General features: G+C 41.7%; 1 protein-coding gene across 1 annotated transcript in view; it reads left to right on the top strand.

Annotated features, from left to right (window-relative positions):
* The window catches only part of ptpn20 (protein tyrosine phosphatase non-receptor type 20), a gene marked incomplete at its 5' end in the record, with an annotated part of 105519 nt that overhangs the window by 58714 nt on the left and 24365 nt on the right, over positions 1–22440 (top strand). Inside the window, 6 exons of the mRNA XM_080448931.1 lie at positions 6190–6552; positions 7307–7481; positions 11302–11512; positions 13691–13728; positions 17872–17952; positions 20362–20423. Of these exons, the coding sequence (XP_080305057.1) occupies positions 6190–6552; positions 7307–7481; positions 11302–11512; positions 13691–13728; positions 17872–17952; positions 20362–20423 (930 nt within the window). The remainder of the gene's footprint in view (positions 1–6189; positions 6553–7306; positions 7482–11301; positions 11513–13690; positions 13729–17871; positions 17953–20361; positions 20424–22440) is intronic.

The following is a 22440-nucleotide window of genomic DNA, read 5'->3' as shown; positions in this document are numbered from 1 at the left end:
ACTATCTTTGAATGCGCACAAGTCCAATCACACAAATTTATGAAACAACCTTTACTATAACCTTTCACATGACAAAGCCTGCTATACAACGACCTGTAAACATCGATCCACTGCCCCGCCCCCCTGTGAATGTCATCTTATTTTTACGATAGGCCGATGGCAGTCAACAAGGCGAATATCGGCCGTTACGATGTACGGTCGATATATCGATGCATCCCAAGGTTATTATAGTTTTGCATTTGTCATTAGGATTGTTTTCGCCCCTTTGTGTGTGTGTGAGTGAGTGCGTGCGTGATTTCCGGAGCTAATCTCGCAAATCGCTGGACCTATCGGTGCCAAACTTTTTGTGCACGCTGCCAGTAGAACAAGGAAGACACTCCTTGAATTTTTTTTTCCCAATCCGTGAACGGACAACTATGTTTTTTTTTTCTTTCTTCTTCTTCTTTTGTGCATGCATTACCTCCGCCCTACCGTCCTTCCGGATTACTCCTTCTTCATAGGAAGAAAGAGTGGCCTGTAAAATCGCCGGATGTCATACGGAAGTGCTTCTGTCGCCCACACATACAGCTCCGTGTATGCGGGTGGTGACATCATTGACCCCTTGCTATGCCCTCGTGCATAGTAAAGCCCCTAACCCCAGGCAGAAGTAAACACATGACGCATGTGGAATTACAGAGGCTCCTATCTTTGTATCAAGATGGATCTTCCTTCCCTAATGATGTTTATTTCACAAAATGTTTTCTTGCACATACCTATTGATTGGTTTCGTTTTGCTGTAACGTTGAGCTTAAGTTACACTCTGTCGCGCAACGGTGTTGCTTGCCAAAAAGGACAGATCTACAAGCTGTCAACGGGTTACATCATGACACAATGATAGCTTGTAGATCTGTTCTTTTTGGAAACAATTTTGCAACAACTACGGAGTGAAGTTGCAGGACTTTTTTTTCTCCCCTTTGGCAAAAAAAATAAGCGTGAATCCGTGATCAGCATTGCTCACTTCATTGACGACAACTACCCGGTGTCTGTTTATACATACTCCAGCGTACGAGAGTGTCTCTTGCTGAAAAATAAAAACCGATCAACGTGGATCCGTTCTTTTCGGCGAGTGACACTGTTTTACCAAGGAGTATGATTGAGGGTTAACTTTCATGTCCATTGAATATGAGCTGTTGCGTCAGTTGGATTTAATGACTTTATAAAGAACTTTGCCTTCAAGAAAAGCAGGAGAAAGCACTTATAATATCAGCAATGGTAAGTCAAATGGGCTATACAGTATGGCTTACAGTGTTAATCTATATTTGTATAGCCTGCGTGTACTTTATGTGTTTGATGCCTGGCCTTCATTGAATGTTGCACACTATGCTGTTTATTTCACCAATGCTGTCTTGCATATTCCTATGAAACAACTGTGTTTGCTGTGACGTTAAGTTTAATTTATACTCCATCGCGCAATGGTGCAATGGTGACAGATCTACACACTATCAATGCGTTGCATCGCGACGCTGTGATAGCTTGCAGATCTGTTATTTTTTGGGGGGGGAACGTGACAACTACCGAGTGAAGTTGCAGGACTTTTCTTTTCTCCCTTTGGCAAAAAAATTATCTGCCTGAATCTGTGATCAGCATTGCTCGCTGCTAAGTCAAATGGGCTATAATGGCTTAGCCTCGTAAACCACCCCTGCCCCTCCCCGGAAATCGCATTGCAATTTGATTTCACGAGTTTGGCCCCTACCCCTGTGTGGCCGTTTCACCCAGCATCCGCCTTTGAAATTGAGTCTATATAGGAAGTGACAGTTCATATGAATGGTCTGTAGTTTAGCTGTTTTATCCCTGCTGGTGTCAGAAAAAATAACTCTCAATGCAAGTGGATGGGTTATTGCCGAACTTTAGACTTCATTTTATTACCTTAATAAACATTGTCATAAATACTATATTACATTACATTACATTACATTACATTACATTACATTACATTACATTACATTACAGTCATTTAGCAGACGCTTTTATCCAAAGCGACTTACAATAAGTGTATTCAACATAGGTAGGGAACGAAAACTACTAATCACCAGAAGTCTTTAGTGCATTTTCTGCAAAAACAAACAACCAAGAGTATACCTAGCGCTAAGGTAAAAGTGCAATATATCAGCTACCTATTTCCTTAAACAGATGAGACAAAATAGCTAAATCAAATGAGCATGAGCTAAAACAAATAAGTGTATCGACTAAACAAGATCCAATAAACAATACAGCAATAGAAAACAAGCGTTCGTACAACTAGTTAACAACAAGTAGGTCAGGCAGAGAGGAAGGGTAGTGTTTCCTGAAGAGGTGAGTTTTCAGCCTGCGGCGAAATATGGGCAGTGACTCTGCTGTCCTAACATCAGTGGGAAGTTCATTCCACCACTGTGGGGCCAGAACAGAAAAGAGTCGTGACCGTGTGGATCGGCCAGAAGGACCCTTGAGTGACGAGGCAATCAGTGGCAGTGGTCGGGCAGGGGTGTAGGCATCGACCATAGCCCGGAGGTAGGAAGGAGCTGTTCCTTTCACTGCCCTATAGGCTAGCACCAGGGTTTTGAACTGGATGCGAGCCGCTACGGGGAGCCAGTGTAGAGAAGGGAGAAGGATGGTTGTGTGGGAGAACTATATGCTTCCAGTCGCTAGTTTAAAGTCCTCTTTCAATCACCATGATATGCGTTTTGGTAAATTATGGTCCCATTTATTTTAAAATTGATAATAAAGTAGGGTATGCTCTAGGAAGGGCGGGATGATTTGATTGACAAGCTACATACCGTAACCAATAGCATTCATTCCCCGCCCCCGCTCTTGATTGACAAGCTACCCAAACAATAGCATTCATTTCCGGTTGCATAGGATATGACGGGATATGACGCGATATAGAAAGATGGCGCATTTGAAATAGCTGAAAAATAGGCTTCATTTACGGTCTATGGGTGTAACGTTGTCTACAGTCTATGGTTTCACCGTGGGCGGGAGATGGGCGGGAGTAGTGGCGTTGACAGACAACCCCTTCAGCCAATCAGCGTAACAAAACAAGTGACGTCATCTCAATGTGCTGCTCAGTTTACAGCCACTAGCAAGTAGCAACATTAGCAACTGCAAACAAACTAGCAAAGTACCGTATCCATTATTCGTTATGGCTGAATCCGAATTGTTTAATTAATGATATTGAGTCTATTTCTGCAATAACTTCACTTAGAATAGAATAGAATAGAACTTTATTGTCACATCACATGAATTACAAGTAAAACAGTGGGTGAAAAACATTATAGTGCAGCTTAAAACAACAACAGCAGTTGAGAGACTTTAAGATCGATTAAAAGATCGATTAATTGAAAAACCTAACGACACTCATATTAATAAATAGATAAAAGATAAAACAACAATAATTTAGTCCAGTGTGTCCAGAGTGTACAGCCAGTCCTACACTATTGCTTATTTAGCAGTCTCACTACCGTGGGGAAAAAGCTGTTTAGTGTCCTGTTGGTGGTACTTGGGAGGCTAAGAAACCGTTTGCCGGGGCGAGGGTTTCTGCAGGCCTTGAAGAGTTATGGCTGTTTTTATACTAACGTTAATGTTACCGCTAGTTAGTTAGCTCCGCCATGTTTGTTATGTGGTAAAGGGTCACCCAGTACAGTAGTCACATCATCAACTACACCAGTCGGTCCCTGACTGGCCAACGTGCGCTGTCAATCACAGAGCCCTGAGCGTGGACGCTGATAGGCTGGACAACGTTTTGGAGACGGCGGAACGCCCAGACAAGGCTTGAGACCACACCCCCTCGTAAATGAAATGCAAATGCATGCGATTTCCGGGACGGGGGGAGGGGGAGGGGGGGGGGGGGGTTACGAGGCTAATAATGGCTTACAGCGTTCATTTATATTGGTATAGTCTGCGTGTACTTGTGTATGATGCCTGGCCTTCACTGAATGTTGCACAGTGGTTTGAGCAGCGCCGACTGCTTGCAGACACAAAATTATCTGACAGCCTGACACCTTCACCTTCACTGCTGTGTTTAGACTGTTGTTTTGGTTGTCTTTGCGTGTTCGATGTGTTGTCGAGGTCCAATTTGATGCCTTTTAAGGCCTAGTTTATAGGGCGTAGATAGCAGTGGTGGCCATTTTGTGGTGCCACAAATCAAAAGTACATTCATTTCCCCCGTAGAAATTTAAGCCTGGAACCAAAGCCATCCAGGCTTCCTGGTGAATCATGACCATAGAACATTTGATTCTGCGGAAAAATATATTTGAAAATCGCAAAACAAAGGGTATTTATTAAATATAGTGTATAATTTAATTAAATATTCAAATTTATTTTTTCACAGAATCAAATGTTTTCTGGTCATGATTCACCAGCAGCCTGGATGGCTTCGTTATAGGCTTAAAATAATTTATATAAATATTTTTGGAAATGTCTATGAGAAAAAAAATGAATGGGCTTTCTATTTGTGGTACAACAAAATGGCCGCCACTGCTATGCCCTATAGGGTTTGGAGAGTTTGTGTCACTGTTTGAGCTATGGGATGTTGTGTTTGAGAGAATGGACCTCAACCGCTAATGCATTGCACAAGGATAATGTTTGTCTATGTGGTGCATAAGATGGCCGACAAAGATGATTAGCCCTGGGCCGTGTGATGATGTAACTTGGCTCTGTGCCTATCTATACGCATGTGATGGCATCCGGCGTAGACCCACTTTGACTGTGTTTTATGTTTTCGCCCCTGTGTGTCTGTCTGTGTGTCTGTATGTCTGTCTGTCTGTCCTGTCCAGAGCTAATCTTGCAAACCGCTGGACTAATCGGCGTCCAACATTTTGTGCAGTCAGTAGGCCAAAGGAAGACACCGATCCATCCCAAATTTCTCAATTCGGCCTCATTGTGGTGCTATACCAGCCCGCTTCACGTTTGGTTTTTGAATTGTAGGTCGATACAATCAAAATTGGATTCCTTGGATGATAAGGCAATTATTCCCCATATAGGTCTCGCCCATTTCTGGCCAACCGCCATTTAGCATTTTCTTCAAAACACACTCTTTCTACTACAGATTCTCTACAAAACTGAGACGAATCACTACACTTCTGGTGTCATGTGATCGAGATGTATCACAGTGATTTTTATATTCTATACCAATTGGCTACAATTTGCTTCCAAATCTTGTTGGGGAAGCGAAGAAAGTCAAGAAACATGAACGCATTGCCCGATTGCCCGAAGCCAAAAGCAACTTCTGTTTGTTTGTAGAAATATGCGTACAGTAATTCACCAAACTAGCTAAACATGATCTCGGGAGTCACGTGACAATGACAGCCAAACAGATTTTTGATATTCCATACTGTTTGCCTGTAATTGGCTTCCACAATTAATGGGCAGGGCCTATTTTATAGAAAAAATGCCATATCATGACTGCAACGTCCAATCAACCCCAAATTGGAATGGCATGTTGAGGGGCCTCTATAGCGCCACCTCTAAAAAAGCTTCCACTTCTGCCCCCTGCAGCCCATGACTGACACAGCCCTGGCGGAGATATGCGCTCCACTGAGCACCCCTTTCTAGCTAGTTTTTATTTTTACTACATTATTATTTTGTTTTCAATTTCAGTTCAGTTTTAAAGTTTTTTTTTTCTTTTTTAAGGCTTAGTTTTTGTTCGTTATTGCATTTTGTTAGTTAATATAATTCAATATAATATAATATGTGGTATTTGTAAGGGGCCAGATTAAAAAGATATTGTGTAATAAAACTCAACAAACCATCATACCATTAAAAACTATAAACAGTTAAAACTGGCAATCGAAAGTTCATATCCACAAAACTAGGGTTATGTTTGACATGATTATGTGTTCATAAGATGAAAACTAAGGACTATGATTTTGTTTTGTAAACACACAATAGCTATTTATTTATTTTTGTTAACAAAAAAATGTTTTCTCACATCTAGTTTTTGGTTACTTTGTCAGTTTCAGTTTAACTATAATAATCTTGGTGCCTCCCTAATTGTATTGTGTCTGTTTGTTCACCCGGCAGGCAGGGGACTGATTAAGGCGGTTGTTCTGACCCAAGTCCAGGACGGTGGTTCTCAACCCACAACCCCCAGATAACACTTGACCAATCCGACCCCCCGTCCCCCCCCCCTGCCCCTCCCCTCCCCTCCTCCCCCCTTGTCTCTGACTACCGTAGAGTCGCGCTCCTCGCCGAGAGTCGGTCCGGCCCAACTCCGGCCTGGACATCGAGCTGGACGAGGATTACAGCCAGCTCATTTTCAAGCTCCTGACTACCAACATGATCCTGGATGAGGCGACCAAGGACGACGACGATGAAAACAGTGACAGTGCGTCGCTAATTGATTGTGTTTGTTCCGTCAACTGGCAGGGACTGATAAAGGAGTTTGAACTGTCAGTGGTTCTGAACAAGTCTCGGAGTGGCAGCTTTGGGTTCACCATCACGCGCAGCAAGCTGGACAACTGCTACTACATCCAGGAGGTCCTGGACAACCCGGCCAAGACGGACGGACGCATCCGGGCGGGGGACAGGCTCATAATGGTACACTGCACGCACGCACACACGCACACACGCGCGCACAGACACACACACACACACACACACACACACACAGCTCTGTCACGATTATGAAATTTTACCTGACTCACTCAAATAATTGCGATTAACTATTTAATAGTTTTTCTGTTGTTGAACACTGGAACATAAACATACTGTAATATGAATGAAAATTGCATTTCTGTTTCTGCTTTTAGGATTTGAGGTTGCACAGGTGCAGATTATGACAAATAACCTAAACATACAAAGAAATGACGTGACATGTTATAACGTTATACTTTCTAACAGACATGAATGGTCGTAAATAACCAAACTGTACTCACACAGATTATTATTATTTAGTATTTAAGTATTTAAGCTATCGACAAAGCTGTAATAACTTCACCATGTATTTCTCTCTCTCTCTCTCTCTCTCCCTCTCTCCCTCTCTCCTCTCTCTCTCTCTCTCTCTCTCTCTCTCTCTCTCTCTCTCTCTCTCTCTCTCTGCCTCTTTCTGCCTCGTTCTATCTCTCTGTTCCTCTCTCGCTCTGTTTCTCTCTCTCTGTCTGTCTGTTTGTTTGTTTCTGTTTGTTTGTGTCTGTCTGTCTGTCTGTCTGTCTGTCTGTCTGTCTGTCTGTCTGTCTGTCTGTCTGTCTGTCTGTCTCTCTCTCTCTCTCTCTCTCTCTCTCTCTGTCTGTTTGTCTCTCTCTCTCCCTCTCCCTCTCTCTCCCTCTCTCTCTCTCCCCCCCCCCCCCCCCAGGTAAATGGCCATGATGTCACCAGTGTGACGGACGACGTGGCCATGTCCATCCTGCGCTCATCTCCCAGGAAACTGAGTATGACCCTGGGTCGGGCGGTCACCAACCTGGTGGCCCGGCCCTCGTGTGACAGCCTCCCTGATATAGTTCTGTACAAGACCCCTTCAGGACAGCTGGGTACACTACACCCACGCATGCTCACACCTAGCCTTAGATCAACATTCATTTTAACAGCGACCCCGCCGGGGACGCTGTGGGCACTGGGGGCGTGTCTTCTCCTCCGCGTCACCAGCGCCCATACCCTAGGTGGGGTTGGCGAAAGGGCCTTTCTCTGTGGAGTTTGCATGTTCTCCCCGTGTCTCCTAGGGTAGGTACCCTCACAAAAACATGTAGTAATCCTGGTCGCTATACTGCCTCCCCCATGACAGCCGGGGTGGTGATGGAGGGGAAAGGAACTGGTTGGAATAACGTGTTCCTTCCACGCACTACGTCCAAACCGGGAAAACTCTCCCCTGTCAGGTGACAAGAAGGTCGGTTGGCTTGGCTCTCATGCATTGAAGGAGGCATGAGCTCGGCTCTGGGCTCCCTAGGCTGGCGGGGGGAGTGTAGCGCCCAGGATCACTTAGATAATTGGCACCGGGTGAAAAAGGGTTACAAAATCGAGGGATACAAAAATAATATTAAGAAAATAAAGATTTCATTTATCAACACTAGGCCTGTCCCCGACTAAGGATTTCTATAGTCGAATCTGATTGGCCAATAGTTGCCTATAGTCGACTAATAATCGACTAATGCAACCCTCTAATGCAAAACTCACATTTTTTTTAAAGAAAAAAAATGTTTGAATATTTTTTTGGCAAGATTGTCAGTGGAATCAGTCTGCCAATCTCTCAGTCCAATCATGCAAAAAATATGTTATGCAATAGAGGAACATTCCATTTGGGCTGTAGGGGTGCTTAGTGTCTGATTTATTAATTAATGTATTAATGTCCTTGCTTGGTTTCTCCCAATAAATCATGATGTATATCCTATTTTTGGCAAACTATTAGTTAATTAATATAACAAACTAGACCAATCTCTCAGTCGAATAATATATATATATTTTGAATAACAATTGAAAAACTTTTTTTTTTAAATATAATTCGACTAAGAGATTGGCAGTCGACTCAGACACCCCTCGACTGATTAGTCGACTATTGGAATAATGGAGGTCAGGCCTAATCAACACTATCGTAGATGTATTTTATCCATTTTGACATTTTTATATCTAGGAGAGTCTTGTTAGTTGCATGAATGCTTTTAGCTTTAGTTGCATGAGAAGTGCCTATTCTGGGGGGAACATTGGCAAACATATCTACAAGCTCGCTATTTTTGGCGAAGAGACGAGGAAAAAGTGATCCAAGTCCACTTCTCCAACTCAAGTCCATTTCTAAGTGCATGAGAAGTTTCTGTTTTAGGAATTGACAAGTTTTAGTTAGATTTTGTATCAAGTTTTAGTTTTTCAGGTATTATGAGAATAAAGGTCATTACACACCGGCGAATATGCGAATATACGCACAATTCGGACTCGTTCCGAATAATTAAAAGACGCTTTTTCGCTTCGCGAAACTGATGTGGACGCTTGCATTGACTTTATAAGGTTTTTTAAAAAAAACATATTTATTCGCATGAAGAATTCGCCCCGGTGTGTAAGGACCTTATAGGCGGGTGCAGTTATGGTTTGACCCAAAACAAATTGCAACAAAAGGTTTTTCAATGGATTATTGTAGTATTAGGTGTACTTAATAACATATCAAAAGTTTACCAAAATCGGACCACTAGAAAGGTAACATTTTCAAGATGGCCGCCGCCAGTTCCTTAAAAAGACCATTACTCCTTCATTATTCATCCTAGACAAGTAATGTTGGTGCCTAACCCCATGTTTTGGTAATCTTGAAATCTAATTAGCATATATAAATTTTAGTCAAGTGATTACAAGTTCAATTATAAAGGAATTGGTTATAAGCATGGTTATAAGCACATATATATATATATATATATATATATATATATATATATATATATAACAATGTAGTTTGACATGTCTCCCTTTTCTACATAATGCCCAGGATTGGTGAATTGGTAATTCACATTCTGTTGAAGCTTTCAGGAGATTTCTTTTCATACCAAAAAGGAATAAATTCATTATTACTGGGTGGTACTGTGACATTTGTAAACATTGTAAGTCAGCACAGAGCTATCACAACATTTAGTGTCAACTGTCTTGGGTAGGGGTGGTAGAGGAGTGTGGCCGGATAGGGTTCAGATTTGCTTGTCACAGACATCTTATTCCTGAGATTGTAGTAGTTGTGTGGGGTTTTAGTGCAAAATTAATTTCACATGTCATTTATTTTGTGATTGGTACTGCTGGCAATAACCTTGAACTTTGATCTTTTTTTTAAATCTTTTTTTCTGGATAATTTTAACATCTCGGGCATAGGAGCCAGCATAGAGGTCCACTTGGGACCAGTGGGACTATCCAGTGAGCCAGGCGACATAGGGATACTCCTCTCAGCCTAACGCATAAGCTTCATTTCTGCCTCCTCCTCACTCTGTCCTCCAGCGTGAGGTGAGCGCAGGCTCCCTAAGCCACTTGGAGTGAAATCTGGCAAGATACAAGTGTATCTTTCATGTATCGTTTGGGGAACTGTCTTCGTTGAAATGCGTGGCGTATAATTTCTCCTCCTCAACATGACGACCCTCCGAGCTCTGGAATAGTCCAGCAATCCAACTGTGTGACACGTCATAATTGCTGTCACTTCAAAATTACGCTCCTTGCCTCCTCGCCTCCTCGCTCGGAGGCAGGGCTTAGGCGGGAGTGGAGGACTTGAGGATGGACACTTGAAAATTGGAATTTGGCTATCGCGATGCACAACGTGCATCAGGGGCTGACAAGCCCCATTCTCTTTAGCTGCCTATGAGCACTCGTCCTGAGCTCCCAAGTGCCCACTATAGCTTTAATGGGACATGTCTGAGCCAACTGTTGAAGGTTTTGCACCTCGGACATGGGGGAGAGGAGAAGCTCAGGGTCTCCTTGGCTCCTATAACTGTGTGCCCAGGGAGCAATCCAGTGACCCCCACTCCCCATACTCCCCTGTACCCACCTGAGGGGAACCCGAGGCCCACTAAACTCTACACCAGACCCCATTTTACCTCCTCACACAACCCCACCCTCATACTCCCCTCTGCCTAGGCACCCAGTAGAGAAATGGGTTCTGACAGCTCTGCACTAACCTCCGTAGCCACCCCTCTTTACACACTCACACTGATTGCCTTCCTAATGTGTTAAAAAAGTTTTTCAAAATCTTGTCTACAAGATGACAGTTTGATTCACATTTGATCCGCAGAGCTATCCAAAATGTTTCAATATTGCAAGCAATACTATATCAACTGACAATATTCTCTTTCTCTGCCACCTTCTGAATGACTATTGTGACTATTGTTTTGTTGTGTTTTGAGGATATCTTGAAGCCTTGTTCCAGTAAAACAAATATAACTAGTTGAAACGGGTGAACATTTCAGAGGGTATTAATAGAGTCAAAAACAAAATATTGGATTTCACATTATCTAAATGTATCTCTGCAATTTGGACAAGTCCTGTGGATTTCTATGCCCCCAAAACATAGGGTTAGACACAAAAAGTACTTGTCTAGGATAAATAATGAAGGATGGCCATTTTGGACGCCATCTTGAAAATAACACCTTTCCAGTGATCAAACTTTGGTAAACTTTTAGTATGTTATTAAGGACACCTAATACTACAAAAAACTGTTGAAAAACGTTTTGTTGCTATTTGTTTTGGGTAAGGTGCTTTTTTTTCATAACTGCACCCGCCTATTAAGCCTTGAAAAAAGCTTGGATGAAAGAACGCATGGAGTTTATGATTTTACATGCACTTAATTAGTTTTAGTTATTTTTTTAGTTTGTTTGTTACCATTGTGTGTGTGTGCGTGTGTAGGTATAAAGCTGACGGGGGGCATTGGCAGTAAGTGGCAGGGCATCTACTGTCTGGAGGTGGTCCCAGGCTCGCCGGCCAGCGAGGAGGGCAGCGTCCGACCAAACGACAAGATCCTGTACATCTGTGGCCGCTGCACGCTGGGCATGACCCTGGAGGATGCGGTCAAAGCCTGCGAGATCGCCCCTCGTAAAGTCAAGCTTAAAGTCCTCAGGTATGGCTGAACGTTAAAGACCAGCTGAAATGGCTTTTCGCGACCATTAGTCCATGACAAGATATCATTATCGACAGAGTGGGCAAAACCATATCTATATTAAATTGTTTATACGGTCAATATAAGTAAATAAATATATGATAACCTTTCCACAGGAGCAGCTTTTTCATATTTATCACACATTTTGTTATTTTCCCCATACGTACATGACAGGTGAAAAGATTACAAATTTAAAAGAATAGTTATCATAATGAAACTTCCCCAGTTGATTACTTACATGAAGACAATGATTTATCGTATTACAAGTTTTCTGAAATTGTATATTTAAATTAGGCATTAGGAAAATATGCCCGAATTTGCATAACTTTCCAGAATCAACATTGGAACATTGGACAAAGCCAGAGTCAACATTCTTATTTAATTTTGTTAAGATGTTGGAGTCAAAGGTTTTTAACGAGGGAATATTCAATATCTGGCTCAATTTTGGGGCTCTGGCTCATGGACTAAATGCCTAATTTGAATATTTAAATATACATTTTCAGAAAACTTGTAATACGATAAATCATTGTCTTCATGTAAGTAATCAACTCAGGAAGTTTCATTATGATAACTATTTTTTTAAATTTGTAATTTTTTCACCTGTCATGTACTGTACGTATGGGGAAAATAACAAAATGTGTGATAACCATGAAAAAGCTGCTCCTGTGGAAAGGTTATCATATATTTATCTACTTATATTGACCCTATAAACAATTTACTATAGGTATGGTTTTGCCCACTCTTTCGATAATCATTTCTCAATTTTGGGGCTCTGGCTCATGGACAATATATAGTGTGGCCGTGTGTCGTCCCGTCCCCTCAGGATTTAATATCCTGGGCATTTGCTGAATTAAGCTATTACTGTTACTCCAACATCGGAGTTGCCAGGGACCCGCAGAAGAGAATATAGCAGATGTATGTACAAGCTCACAGTGCGTCTGCACTCTGCATCTGATATTTTTTAACAGTCAAAGTACAAAATATGGATACAGTTGTTACATTAATTGTGATGCCATATTAAATACATTTTGTTGACCCCCTGGACCCCCCCCCCCCCCCCCCAACACACACACACACACACACACACACACACACACACACACACACACACACACACACACACACACACACACACACACTTTGAGAACGACTGGTCTAACGTAATGAATCAGCTCCGTGTGGAAATGGAATTGACAGGTGCCAGTCATTATTATCGGCTGAAATGTGCTCTGACCTAGCCTGGTAAACCCTCCCTCCGGAAATCTCATTTCTATTTGATTCCTGGAGTGAGTCTGGCATGAACCGCCTCTCTGCAATATTGGCTGTGTATGCCAAACGGCCGCGCCTATCAGCGTCGTCGCTCATTGTTCTGTGATTGACAGCTTACGTTGGCCAATCAGGTGGCGAGTTCGAGTGAGCCCAAAACACGAACGGCAGCCATCTTTTTCTTGTGCGCTATTTTCTCCGCAATTTTTTTACTTCAAAAAGCTCTCTAACTTCTATTTTGAGGCACGGAATTTACTTAAAAGATATCGTTTGGATAGAATTTAGTTGTTTAACTTCATATATGTGGTCAATTAATCATGACAAAGCCTATTTAAAAATAAAAATGTAGAGAACCGGTAGGGGCGGGCAGTGACACCCATGTATCCGAATAAGGCAACCCATTTTGGGCATGGATCGTCTCAAAAGTGCCGTTGCGTCACATTAGACTGGTGAACTGCTGATTGGCTGAAGGGGAAAAATTATCATTGGCTGAAGGGGTTGTCAGTCAACGGTATTACTCCCGCCCAACTCCAGCACAGCCAATATTACAGAAAGGCGGATCAGGCCAGACTCACTCCTGAAATCAAATGGAAATGAGATTTCCGGAGGGAGGGTTTACCAGGCTAGCTCTGACCTGCCGATGCATTGCGTTTGTGTTAGTAAAGTAATTAAGATTAGGGTTTAAGGGACTTTTTAAAATACATCTAGTGTAATGGCTCCATTATGACCACGGATGTTCTCTAGATGTGTGGAGAAAAAAAAAAAAAAACTTTTTCCATTTGAGCTGGTCTTTAAAGGTTACACATGGGGTGGGGGGTGTTGTCTGTGTGTGTGACTGTTTACAGCTGATGTTTGTGTCCTCTGATATCACAGGGAGGACCAGCCAGTCACCCCCAGGGCCAAGTGGAATGGTACGTGTGTTGCCTGCAGAGAAACGAGCAACCCCAGGTCTTTGGAAACAAGCCAAAAGAAGCGACTATAGGCCACATGAGCACTTCAAACTTATATACTATTTGAAAATAGCCAATATAGAAGTTCACAACGCGTCACGATGCGTTGTGAGCTTGTAGATCTGCTATTTGTAAACCAAATCTTGAAAGTAACAAATGTGGAATATTTTTGGAACCATTTTGAAACACAAATCTTGCCCAAATAAGCAACTACACTTTAGCAACAAAAATTCTTGTGATACTGAACAAAATGGACCGCTCAATATCTCCTCTGTGCTCTAAATGTCATACAGATCTTGGAACTTACTACCACTACTTTTGTGAATGTAAGTGGATATCCACTTTTTGGGGTTATGTGGCACGTGAGCTAAGCGATGTTTTTAAGGTTGAAATGAAGAAGGATCCGGGAGCTTTCATCTTGGGACTCCCTTCAAAAGAGATTCATTTGACATCCTCACAATTTAAGTGACTTGATAAACTCTTACTATTAGCTCGAAAATGCATTTTTATAAATTGGATTAAGGATAAGCCCCCTACTGTACAACTGTGGTATAGAGATATTTTTGGTGTGCTCCCCCACGTGAGATTGTGTGCAGTGTATAGATCCTTTCTGAAGTTGTGGGCCGCACTGCTAGATTATTTTCCCATCGAAATCTCTCGGATCCTTCTAAAAGGTCAGTTCCCTGTGGGCCTGAACCCTCCCCTTAGATAGACTTTGAAAAAGACCTGTGAAATGTGAATAGGACTTCTCATGTGGTTGCTTTTGGGTGCCTATGTCTACAGGTGATCTGTTATCGGTTATGAGCTTAATGGAGTGTGGTGGCCTGTGTCTTATGTGACTGGCTATGACCCCCCTACTTTTTTGTTTTTATTGTTGGTTTTGTTGTCTGCAACTATCAATATTTACAAGCGAGTTTACAGAAAAACAACACGCTTATAATAAGCGGACTTGGCAACCCTGGTTGCCTGTAGTCATGTTCACAGTTATTATAGTTTTGTCACTTATTGTAATCCGCCATACTTAATAATAATAATAATAATCTTCCTGCAAAATTCGTCCTGTCATGTCCCCCGCACAGTTGACAACCCCGCAATATATACATCAAAACGTGCGGATCGGCCAGGACAAGTGTGCTATTTAATTTCTTGCCTTTATGCGTTACCACGGTGACGGAATACGCAAGAAACGGTGCCAAAAAACGTCAATGACTTTCAATGGGTCCAAACAGAATAGAGCATCGCAGTTCCCGCCCACTTCCTGGTTTTTGCTGGTGCCGGAAGGAAAAACTCAATGCATTTTTCCCATTGACATTTCCAAAAATATTTATATCTATTAATTTAAGCCTCGAATCAAGCCATCATGACATGACATGAATCATGACCATAAAACGTTTGATTCTGTGATATTTTTTTATTTTATATTTAATTATATGATATACTATATTTAATAAATACCCTTTGTTTTGCCGTTTTCAACAAAAAAAAATCACAGAATCAAACGTTTTATGGTCATGATTCATGTCATGTCATGATGGCTTGATTCGAGGCTTAAATTAATAGATATAAATATTTTTGGAAATGTCAATGGGAAAAATGCATTGAGTTTTTCCTTCCGGCACCAGCAAAAACCAGGAAGTGGGCGGGAACTGCGATGCTCTATAGGCTTTAAACAGCCATAACTCCAGTTTGCAGCATGCACCAATAGGGACGAGCTGTAATTGCTGAAGCCCCGCCCCCTATGTCTTCCTATTGCCTGGGCTTTAAACAGCCATAACTACAGTTCCCAGCATGCTAAAGGCCCCACACTTGGTGGGTGGTCTTACAGGATAGGCTGAAATTGCTTAATTCCTGCCCCAATCTGTCTTCCTATTGGCTGTGCTTTAAACAGCCATAACTCCATTTCCCAGCATGCTACAGGTCTCAAACTTGGTGGGTGGACCCACAGACCTCCAATTTCATAAAAAAAACACTTCTGTTTTTTTACCTCCTACTTCCGGTTTGTCTGAAGTCAATCCCACCACCGGAAGTGGGTCAAATTGCAATTTACCCCCACAATATTCATATTTATTTGACCCTACCTCCCGAACACAAGGTTGCACAGACTTAGTGAGCTGCAGGCACACTTAACATTTCTAAGAAATGTTGTTCCTGATTTGACTACATGTTTTAAATGTTAGTTTTTTTTTTTAAATTAAAGTAGGTTTACTAAATCTGTTTAGTTTAGTTTAGTTTGTTAGTCTTACTTTTCTTAAAAGTTTGTATTGTAATATGGGGTATTTATCAGGGCAGAGATTCAAAAAGGTCAGAAATGTATTCTGTAATAAAATATATATATAGTAAATGTATACACTGTTAAAAATGGCACGCCTAAATCATTGGAAGATAGATTTACCCAAAATACCCCAAACTAGGCTTATTCATGAAATGAATTGACAAAGATTAAAAAAAAGAAGAAGATTTTAGTTTATTTTTGTAAACACAATACCGTTAATTGTTTTTATTTAGGTTAACTATAATTATTATTATTATTATTATTATCGTCCTCGTCATCGCCATCATCATCAATTTCATCGTTTTCATTAATGTCTCCGCCAGGCCGAAAGGCATGGCCGAGACTATGTTTTGCACCCTGTCCGTCCGTGTGTCCGTGTGTCCATGTGTCCGTGTGTCCATGTGTGTGTCTGTCTGTTAACAGCTAATCTCTGGCACTGTTGGCCCGGTCGCTGCGAAACTGTGCACACACACTCCCTGGATGCCAAACCCGAACCTCTGCCCCAAATTGTTCAGATTGGCCTGTTATAGCGTCACCAGGAGGCCGATTTTTGCAAAACACATTTTTGGATATTACTCCTACAGATTTTGCCCAAACATCATGCAAAACTGTACACAGTATCTCTATAGTCATGTGATCAATACGGATCTGTCCTATTTTCTGTATTCCATCCTGATTGGCTAACATTGGCTTCCAAAATTTGCAGGATTGGTTTGTTTTGAACAAAATGCCTCAAATCATGAACGCAGCATGCGATTTCCTTGAAATTGTGCACGCACATTCCCACTAAGCCAAGGAAGAAATGCCACTTGAACATTTTCAAATCAGCCTCATGGTGGCGCTATAACAGGTCGATTCATGTTTTACCTATAACTGCATTGATCTGCGTGAAACTTTGCACACACAAACCCTAGAGGCCAAGGAAAAACCTTTGCCCTGCATTTTTCACATTTGCCTTTTAGAGCGCCACCAGGAGGCTGACTTTTGTAAAAAAAAATGCTATTACTCCTTCAGATTCTGTCCAAAAATCACGCAAATCGGTACACAGTATCTCTATAGTCATGTGATCAAGGCGGATGTGTCCGATATTTCATATTGCATCCTAATTGGCTAACATTGCCTTCCAAAGTTTGCAGGATAGGTCAGTTTTGAACAAAATGCCTCAAATCATGACGCAGTGTGCGATTTCCGTGAAAGTTTGCACGCAGATTCCCACTAGGCCGAGGAAGAAATGCCACCCTTTTCACATTGGCCTGTTATAGCCAGCAGGTCTAATTTAGCAAAACACATTTTTGGAACAAAATGCCTCAAATCATGAATGCAGTGTTCGATTGCTGTGAAAGGCCTAAGAAGAAATGGCACCCTTTTCACATTGGCACATATTATAGCGCCACCAGGAGGCCATAATAACCTACCTGACCTGGCAGAGACATGTGCTCTGAGGAGCACTTTTTCTAGTTATTATTGTTATTATTATTATTGTTATTATTATCATTATTTCAACTTTAGCTTTTCTTATTTTGTTAGTTTTAGTTAAATATAATGACCTCTCATTGTTGTTGGTTGCACTTGTGGACTGCCAGGCAACCAAGTTATGTTTATGGTCAAGGATGTGAAAATAATGAGTCATAATAGGTAATGGGTAATGGGTAATAAGAGGTTTAATCATTGACAGAAGAATTCCGAAAATGTCCTTCTGCTGTTGATCACATTTCTGTGACAGTTAGGATTTCATTCACCATCTGCACCTGTAACGTGAAAGAATCATTTTTAGTGGCCAATAAGGGAGAAGGAATTTATGTCAACCATCCTTTGGTTTTGTTTTCCTCTAGGTTTGTTCGATTGGAAGAAGGACAGGAAGTTCTTCACTCGTTTCGAGGACAGTAGCGCCCCAGGGAAAGAAGCTGAGAGGGGTGAGGATCTGTTCTCTCCACCTCTCTCTATCATCCATCCATCTCATCCATCTCAACCATCTCATCCATCTCATCCGCCTCCATGTATGTTTTATCCTCGCCTTCGTGGCTTCCCTTTCCCTTTGTTGTGCCTCTCATCCGTGTGAACTTGTACCTGAGTGCTGAAAGAAAGATGGCTCTCTTTGCAGCCGTGTACTATCTGAGAGAGAGAGCTTGTGCACGTGTGCGTGTGTGTGTGCGTGCGCGTGTATGTGTGTGATCTGTTCGCTGACAGACGGGTCTTGGGCTCTCTCTCTGCGGGATTAATAATTAGCAAGCCTTCCGCCCTCCACTGGGGTATTGGACTGCAGGGCTGCAGTCATCAACCACACACACACACACACACACACACACACACACACACACACACACACACACACACACACACACACACACACACAGGCACACACGGACTCACAGATCCACAGGTGTATGACCAGTAGTCCGTACATAGGGTCAGGTGGGTCAGTTGCCTAGTGACATTGAAGGTATGAGTTAGGTGGCAGGCTACACGGTGTAGGACAGTGTCTGTCTGAAAGGACCAGCGTTGTTCAGCTGTCATAGCAGAGGCCCCGCGCATCAACAACACGTCTCCGTCTGAAATGGAGGGAGGTCAGTGTGGGTTTCCATTGGCTGAGGACGACGGCGACTATGCTACAGACGGATATATTTTGGATGTAGGAAAAGATGTCGGTCGGTCGCGGCCTGTTGGGTGTAACTTCAACGCGGGTAGCCATCGTTTATAGCCGCCTGCCTCATCGGATCGGTTGGAGAGAGACAGAGTTTCTGCTTGGTCTCACGCGGTGCTGGCATGAGCTGAAAATAGCCAATCTAACGGGGCAATCGTCTTTATAACCTACCCACTAATTTATCAGCCTATTTCACCTTCACCAAACGCAGCAGATCTCCCAAGATATTAGGTGCGACCGGCTGTTGTTGTGTCGTGAGTTTGTAGATCGGCTGTTGTTGTGTCGTGAGCTTGTAGATCGGCTGTTGTCGGCGGAATAAATTAGGCGTAAGGGTTTGAGGGATGTAAGTGTTGAATGTTTGAGGACCAGTTGTGGACAGTAGCAAAGTACATTTACTTGAGTACTGTACTAAGTTAATTTAGTACAGTACTAGTATTTGTTTTTTTATTTTTGTTTTCTGCTATTTTCACAATTTTTTTTCTTACAATTTCTGAAAATGAGCTTCATGATTTCTTGTCCTTTTGAATACTTGAGTATTTGCTGAGTATATGGTCTCTGTCGGGTGGAAACCTCATATGTCCAAAGCTGTTACTTTTCAGGATTCAAATTCAAAAACAACAAAAGTAGCAGATCTACAAGCTCGTTCGAGCTTGTAGATCTGCTACTTTTGTGTGTAGTATGATCAAGTATGGCGTTAACCCATTCAATCCGGGAACGCATCTGTGTCATTTTAGATTTGAGCTATAACCATTATTTTATACTTTGGCTAATTCAATAATAGTTACAAGCTACAAGCTCATGAGCTTGTAGATCTGCTATTTTTTGAAAAATCTTAAACATTTGTGCAAACCTTTGATTTTTTTACGCTAGGTTTAATTACGCTAGGTTTACTTTACGCTAGATTTAATTACGCTAGGTTTAATTTATGCTAGGTTTAATTTATGCTAGGTTTAATTACGCTAGGTTTAATTACGCTAGGTTTAATTTACGCGAGGTTTAATTTATGCTAGGTTTAATTACGCTAGGTTTAATTTACGCGAGGTTTAATTTATGCTAGGTTTAATTACGCTAGGTTTAATTTATGCTAGGTTTAATTACGCTAGGTTTAATTTATGCTAGGTTTAATTTACGCTAGGTTTAATTCATGCTAGGTTTAATTTATGCTAGGTTTAATATACGCTAGTTTTAATTTACGCGAGGTTTAATTTATGCTAGGTTTAATTATGCTAGGTTTAATTCATGCTAGGTTTAATTTATGCTAGGTTTAATTACGCTAGGTTTAATTTATGCTAGGTTTAATTTATGCTAGGTTTAATTACGCTAGGTTTAATTTATGCTAGGTTTAATTACGCTAGGTTTAATTTATGCTAGGTTTAATTTACGCTAGGTTCAATTCATGCTAGGTTTAATTTATGCTAGGTTTAATATACGCTAGTTTTAATTTACGCGAGGTTTAATTTATGCTAGGTTTAATTACGCTAGGTTTAATTTATGCTAGGTTTAATTTACGCTAGGTTTAATTTACGTTACGTTTAATTTATGCTAGGTTTAATATACGCTAGGTTTAATTTACGCTAGGTTTAATTTATGCTAGGTTTCTTCCTGACAGCGACGGTATAATAATACTTTGTGCACCAAACAGCTGATGACCCCTCCCCCCTCTCTCTGTCTTGTGTTTCAGCTGAAGCTGTTAGTAGGAGCGTGGGGACGTTCAGACAGCGTCTCTCTGCCACAGAACAGGATGTAAGTTACAGTCTGTCTGTCTGGACAGTTCAACCTCCCGAACGGCTTCTTTCTTTTTACATATATCGTCGCTGTCGGGGCAGAAAACCTCTTATCTCCATAATTTAACTTTTTGTGTTTTTTTTTGTAAATTAACGCCCCTACTTGGTCATACTACAGCGTCACACAAAAGTAGTCTCCACAACGTGACGCATTATGAGCTTGTAGATCTGCTACTTTTGCTATTTTTGAATTTGAATCCTGAAAAGTTTTGGTACATATGAGGTTTCCACCCCCGACAGAGACAATATATATTTTTTGGTTTGGCTCCAGTTCCCCTGTCTGTCTGTCTGTCTGTCTGTCTGTCTGTCCCACTTACCTTTTTTTCTACTGTTTTGTCTTTGAACTCTCTGATGACAACGCTGTGTAACTGGAGTCTGTACCGCGTGTCAATCTGCGCCTGCATTCTCAGCTGGGGGTCATTGTGTGTGTGTGTGTGTGTGTGTGTGTGTGTGTGTGTGTGTGTGTGTGTGTGTGTGTGTGTGTGTGTGTGTGTGTGTGTGTGTGTGTGTGTGTGTGTGTGTGTGTGTGTGTGTGTGTGTGTGTGTGTGTGTGTGTGTGTGTGTGTGTGTGTGTGTGTGTGTGTGTTCGAGTGTGTGTGTGTGTGTGTGTGTGCGCGCGCGCGCAGATCACTGTGCATGGTTATTGTGTGCTTGTCTGTTTACAAAATGGACTCCTTTACACTTCATTTATGGATTTATGGATTCATTGGAATGCAGTTTACTGCCTGGACCGGCTGAATAATAACTAATAATGAGAGAGTGGTAATGGAGTGTAATGGAGCTTTTCCATTGCATGGCAACGCGACGCGACTCGACTCATTTTATTACTTTGCTTCCCACTCCAGATAGATAGGACCCCCCTCAATGCAGCTGGTTGTCGTCATAGCGGCAACCATCCGTCTCTGCGTATAGGAGACTGTTAAACAATGCAAAAGTTAAAGCTAATGCTGTCTGGAAATGGAGATCAGCATTAGCAGCATTAGCAGCATTAGCGTTTGCAGTTAAAACTAATGCTGTCTGGAAACTATCTCTATGTCACAGTTCTAACAGAAACAGTTTCTGTAACATTTTTATTGATTAATTTCACAATTACAATGGCTTGTTTCAAAGTGTATTTACTTGGGGAGCTTCCATGTAGAGCTCTTCACGGCTCCCCCAGATTCCGAAAATACCCGACAGGACCTGGGACCCGTACAGGTTTTACCATAATCACTCTGACCCGGGTCGATTCCGGTTTTATTATCTTGGACCTCGGGTCTGTTTATAATCATGTATAACAGCCGAGTGGATCCCAGAAGACCCTTGCTCAGCGCTGATCGTGCTAAAAGTATGAAGTGCTACAATGTTTACACTGACCTGGGATCAGATTGACAAATTATACCTTCATGGAATCAAAATCAAAATGCACTCGTGGCGTGGGTGATCATGGATTCATTTTTAATTGAGGTGAAAACATGCAATTTAATGCCATTATCTCTTCTTGTAGGCTGCTACGTAGCTGCTAGGTACTGTATTAGGGTCCATGAAATAATAGGTCGGGTCTGTAATATCTCAGAAACAAATCGGATCTCGGAACAAACCTCACGGGTCCGGGTCCGTTTTCTTTTTATACATGGAACCAGTCTCGGAACAAAATATCATGGTCCATTAGGGTTCGGGTCCGTCGTTTTGGTCCCGTGACTTCTCTTTTATTTTATTTTTTTTACAATACTGTGTTTTCTCTTATCCTCTTTTCAATACAGTAGCAAATGACTGAAAACTATTTTTTTTAAAATCAATTCTCTTACAAAGATCCTGTATTTCTTCTCTTTTTTTACGCGCCCTCTGCTGTTTGCATCGCGATAAATCTTTCATTAAATCGATTTAAATTGTCACCAGTTTGAATCGATTTTAATCGATTTACGATAAATCGTTACACACGCCTACATTACAGACATAAAAGCTAAGCCCTTCCAAACCCCCCAAACATCTCTCTG

This window comes from Gymnoscopelus braueri (assembly GCF_963280865.1).
Source record: "Gymnoscopelus braueri genome assembly, chromosome: 14".
Taxonomy (NCBI): domain Eukaryota; kingdom Metazoa; phylum Chordata; class Actinopteri; order Myctophiformes; family Myctophidae; genus Gymnoscopelus; species Gymnoscopelus braueri.
The sequence above is the reverse complement of the archived record's forward strand: the minus strand, read 5'-3'. Positions and strand labels throughout refer to the sequence as shown.